The 5,933-nt window shown below is 32.9% G+C and overlaps 1 protein-coding gene across 1 annotated transcript; it reads left to right on the top strand.

Moving 5' to 3' along the window:
* Positions 1 to 1,802: 1,802 nt before the first annotated feature.
* LOC125060050 (ufm1-specific protease 1) lies at positions 1,803 to 2,970 on the top strand. Its single transcript, XM_047664812.1, has 4 exons — positions 1,803 to 1,991; positions 2,064 to 2,234; positions 2,470 to 2,679; positions 2,789 to 2,970. Exons 1-4 carry the CDS (start codon positions 1,869 to 1,871, stop codon positions 2,933 to 2,935), a joined length of 651 nt encoding a protein of 216 aa, XP_047520768.1. The 5' UTR covers positions 1,803 to 1,868; the 3' UTR covers positions 2,936 to 2,970.
* The last annotated feature ends 2,963 nt before the right edge of the window (positions 2,971 to 5,933 follow it).

Genomic DNA, 5,933 nt, shown 5'->3' on the forward strand with positions numbered 1-5,933 from the left:
TTTACCAAATTATTTCTTATTATTACGTACAATGACTAAAGATTATCGAAAAGATCAAGGTCAATCTTTAAAAATAAACTAGAAACTAGTGAATATATCTGTCCACTTTATGAATATTTGCATTGAATAAATTATCGTTCGGCTCGGCGCTAGAGCGTCCATCATTAGTCAGGGATCCATATTACATTGTTAAACGCATCTAGATCGCATCTAGAATCAACTTTTAATACTAAAAGTTAGTTAAGACCTAGTATAGATAGGTGTTATTCGTTAGATATAGTAAAGTATGGCATATCGCTCGGAATTAATAAACAAGTATTTATAAATAAAGTTTAAATTATTGTAACACTTGTTTTTTGTACAATAATTAATTAGGTAGTTGCAATATAAATATCTCGTATTAATTATAGCATAATTCGCGATGGTTTATATATTATACTTTCGAAAACCAATAATATTAATATTTTGGTTTTGAAAAGATACTATTCGCACTTTAGCTCGAGTGAGTCGAAGAAAGGGTTGATTGAACCTTATAAAAGATAATATGGTGGTATTTTGATTCAACTCTGTCATTTAAACTTTTCAATAAAATTATAAAGACTCAATTCTAATTTACAGCAAGTCGTAAAAATTGGAATCTAATTAATTAGGAAAATAGTGAAAATTTGCCACGTATCGGAGTTGCTAGAGCAATATTATGTTTGCTCTAACCGAGTCGAGCTGATGCTCCCTTTTTGAGGGCGCAAATTGGCGTACTTCTTAATCTGCATAATGCAAATGAAAAACATACATTTTCTCCATTACAAAGCATCCACAACATTAAACTGCAACTAATGATCTATGTATCATAAAAATAGACTCCACAAAATTTTTTTTTGTTGTTTCACTTCCATAAATTTTTATTTCTCTCGATATAAAATTCTCGTGTCGACAATATTCGTTCCCATACTCCCCCGAAACGGCTCGATCGATTCTTATGAATTTTTTAATGCATATTCAGTAAGTCTGAGAATCGGCTACTATCTATAGTATTTCAAACCCCTAAGTGATAAGGGCCAAGGGGTGTCCACCCCAAAAAGTTTATTTTTATTTCTTAGACAAAAACTTTTGTTTTTATTTTTTTATGATACAGCATAAAAAAATAAAAACAAAAGTACATACAACCCGTAATTGTCATCCTTCTACGATTAACCCCTATTTTTTGAAGTTATACTTCTTTAGGCGCGTTATGAAAAATTGATGAGAGTGAAATTTTACGATGCGCGCGCACCGTGACACAAAATTAACAGAATGAAGTTGCCCACGGAAGATGCTACGGCATTGGACATAATTTAAAAACAACATTCGAATAATAATAGAATTTATGATACACTTAATGTAAGAGAATAATAATAAATATATTTTATTTATTTAATTTTTCAAATGTAAATTGAACTTTATTGACTATAATGACTCCTTTTCCAGTCTTTGATTATTTAATTGTAATTAATTATTTACATGCAATCAAAATCTATTTTTAATAATGCCAAAGAAGTATAACTTCTTACGCGCGTACATAAGTACACGCACACTTTTTATTATTGTAGATAGATACATATTTTTATTGAACTAAAAAAATATTTCCTAGAAATAATATACATGGCAAAACAACGTTTGCCGGGTCAGCTAGTTTTATTATAATATAATAATAATGCGAGATAGACAATCTCTATTTTTTATCGACTTTGATAGTAGAGACTAGAGATGTATTTCTGTTACTTTGACGTCAAGCTTGATATTTAACGTATATACCTACCCATACCCAAGTGTCGTCTCAATGTTACCCTATATCACCTATATTAACGAAGACAAACAATTATTTGTTCAAAATGTCAACACATTTGACATTAAACGTCCATATAGAGGAATCGCCAGTATTTACTAAAAATTGTTATCTAATAAATGGAGACTATGAATATTATCACTATTTATGCGACGGATTTGATGATAGGGTACTTAGAATTTGTAAGAATTATAATATGTAATCTCATTTATTTCTAACCTTACGTCTTTTCCACTTTCAGGGATGGGGTTGCGGTTATCGGACATTGCAAACAATATGTTCGTGGATGAACCACAATATTGAGAAAAAATGTGCAGTACCATCAGTTCCAGAGATACAGACGATCTTAGTTGATTTAGAAGACAAGCCAAGATCATTTTTAAATTCTAAACAATGGATTGGCAGTTTTGAGGTATGGTTCAAAAGTAAAGTTTCTTACACATTATTTATCAAACAGACTAAACCAAATATCTTAGAGAATTAAATTACCAGTTTGAACCAGAGTCAAGGGCAGCTCTACTGCCCAATCTAATCTATCTCTAATACAAGAATTAATAATTTAGATAATATCATTAGAACAATATTGGAAATAAAGTCAATAAATAGTGTATTTTATAATATTGTACAACTTGAACATTATTTTCAAGGTATGTTTAGTAATAGACAGACTATATGACATTCCATGTAAAATAATTCATGTGAATAAAAAGGAATCTTTAGAAAGTATAGTGGAGGTACTTAAAGATCATTTTATTCGGTTTGGTTCCCCGGTGATGATGGGTGGTGATGTGGATTGTTCCTCTAAAGGCATTATGGGGATTCATGTAAATGGTGCTAAATCCAGCTTGTTAATTGTAGTAAGTAAACACAAGTTATTATTTTGCATCATTTACGTTACATATGTGAATTTAAAAAATATTGTTTATTTTTATCATTCAACTGATAATGTAAACAATATGCTTTCAGGATCCACATTATGTTGGTAAAGAGCAGACAAACAATTTCTTGCAGAATAAAGGATGGGTGAAATGGCAACCACTTAAAGATTTCTTGTCATCATCATTCTACAATTTATGTTTACCCCAAACAAGAGCTGAATGTGCTAATGTCTGATGAAAAGTATTTTAAATAAAACAATTGTTCTTACATTCTGTAGTATTTATTTAAAGTAAATTAAACTTATCTCTTAATTCTGTGACACAAATAAACAATTTTTTAAGTAAACAAATCATAAAATTAAGATCTGTCGATGTAAAGTACATGTAAATAACATGTACATTTATATTAACTAGATGAAAACAAAAAAATCTTATTTAAATAATCAATTAATACTAGAATATTAGTCAGTATTCATAATTAGACAGACACCTTGAAGCACCCAATGGCTGTAATGCTCCGCAGTCCATAAGTCAGCTTCAAACACTAGCCCCACACCCATTGCATTACGCCTCTGAGATGTAGTGTACACTGGTGTGCGAAGAGTGTTCTAAAGTAGTAAGGATTTATTACAAAGGATATTTATTCTAACTTATATCTTTAAATAAAAGTTATTATTGCTAAAAGACAAACAGATTATGGACAAAAAGCAATATACTATTAAAACGCGTGTATAGGTAGGTATGTTATCTAAAGCTGGCGGCTTCAACACATTTACACTTTGTGCTTGTGTAGTGTCTGTGAATAAGCGCGAGACGTGATGTCAAACTGAATTACAATCACAAATACATCACGAAAAGACTGTCCGTCTCTCTCGCGCTCGGTCAAGCTTATGAGTATAAAAGAGACAGTTATTGTTTTTCTTTTGCTACTGTTTATGTTGATCTTTACTGTATTATATTATTATTATTTTATACATGTTGATCTTTTTTCAAACATTACCAGGGCAATCTCGTGTAATGGTGCACAATGTTTTTAATTATTTTTAGCATCTTAATAAAAACAGTTTAATGAAAAAATGTTATATTTAATTTGACATCAGATGCGACTGGGGTTTCTTAGAGGAGTATTGAAAGAATAGTTAGTGAAGTAAAAGTGAAGTGTGTTGAGCTAGATGGAGCTTATGTCGAAAAATGAAAAAATTATTTACACAAACTACTCTTATACGTTCTTGGTCGGGCTTAGAACTTTTGGATCCACCCTCGTATGCACATAATATTTATATGTATTTGACACATTTTTATTTATTTACAACCCACCCAACCTTACTAAAACCAGAGTAGACTAAAATGTATAGCTTGGCAAAAAAGTAATATTTTTAAACATACTGTATAGTGAAATTGCATTAGTGTGAGTACTGTGAACGCGCCAGCTTTCGATAACCGACCTATAATTCCCGTACACCTTATTACTTTAAGTCTTATATGGGTCATTATAAGTTAAGAGGTACTTTCCATGGCCAGGACAAAAAAATAGTTTTTTTTTATACTAACTTCCCAATTAACCTATTTATTTATTTAAATGCTTTCTTCATGCTCACTTAAATTTATAACAGAAATGTACGTAGTTTAGTCACAAGAAGTTATAATATAAGAAAAAAGTCTCTCCCCTGGTCTGTCCCCAAACCGACTTTATTTGTAAACCAGTTATTATGAATGTATTAAAATTCAATAATTATTACTTTATCATCGTTAATTTTATACAGAAAAATAACTTAGTTACAGTGTCTTATAAGTAAAATTACTTATATTCCAATTTTTCATAAATAATATCAACGCCGAAATTTGTCCTCCGTGTTTCGTGTCTCGTCCCTTGGCTTTTTGTTTTCGTTTAAAAATCAGTTTCGTTTTGCTAGTTTGTGGAAGTTGTGACCTTGAGTGCATAAGATGTTAACGTGAAGCTAGCAGCAAGCGGCATATAAAAATAATGTCATGCAGTCACTTCGTACAACATATTACTTATTAGCTCTTAACTTATAATGACCCATATACTGAAAATAAAAGTGCAAAAGTACCTGCAGTTTAAGTTTATGGAACTCAATGGGTATGATGTACATGATAGGTAGTTCGGTAACCAACACTTTGGGGTTAGAGCGACGAAGGCAGCCATCTTCCACATCCCAGCGTGCCCCCTCTAAGTATAGACCACGTACATAGCAGCCCTAAAATACATTTCAACGATTACTCATTTATTGTTTTGGACGGTTCTAAGTATGTAATGTATGTAAGCAAGCAGCTTTAAATCGCATTCCGGCATCTCCCAATTGTTTCAAATTGGGCCAGGGTTGTAAGTAGATATGACTTACCGTGACGGGTCGCTCTTCGATGTCATCGGGTGAAATATACTTAGTGACACGCGTAAACTGCGTAGAGCGATCCAGTGGCCAAGTGTAGAGGCGACACGCCATCTGCACTTGCGCGATCAGATATGACTCGGGGATGTGCAGCCCGGAGAGCCAGATTACCACAGGCTCCTCCATTGTTGCCTATTATAACAATTGCACATCTTGTACATTGGAATTAGAACATAAATGAAATTTGGTAAAAATATTTTACATTCAATTTTGTAATAGTTTAAAGACCGGATGTCAAACAAATAGTACAAAAACAAAATACGAATTTCGATAATAATTAAAATGTACTTATTGATTTTTCTAGTTCATGTAATGTGTTTTGTAACAAAACATAAATCACAAAACCTCACCCAGTCCGTATACTGCTTCGTCCGGGACATAAAGTGGTCTATCCAACCGCCGAGACCCTTACATGTGGCAGGAGCTAGGCTGCGCCACACGTTGGGAAGTTGTCCGTTGAACAGACTGTATGACACGTTGTCCAGAACAGCATCCATACCAATCTCTCCAGCTAAAGCTTTGCGTAGGAGCGATAGAGTGCCACGCATTTTACTTATTAGACGGTTAAATCTGAAACCGGAAAAGAAAAAAATGTCTTCAGTGTTAGAAAGTCCTTTAAGTCTCTGTGTTGATCAGATTCTCTCACCTCTCTAGTTCCTGTAAGAGGACGACGGCCGAAGGGGTGATACTCATCTCGAACTGTTTCCTCACTCGCCATATCTCGTACTCGGGCGGCAGTTTATTTAAAATGTCGACCGCTATCATGTCAATAAAGTCTTCGCGACTCATTGTTCCACCACCCTCACCTGTTAATTTCAATAT

Source organism: Pieris napi, chromosome 2 (genome assembly GCF_905475465.1).
Source record: "Pieris napi chromosome 2, ilPieNapi1.2, whole genome shotgun sequence".
Taxonomy (NCBI): Eukaryota; Metazoa; Arthropoda; class Insecta; order Lepidoptera; family Pieridae; genus Pieris; species Pieris napi.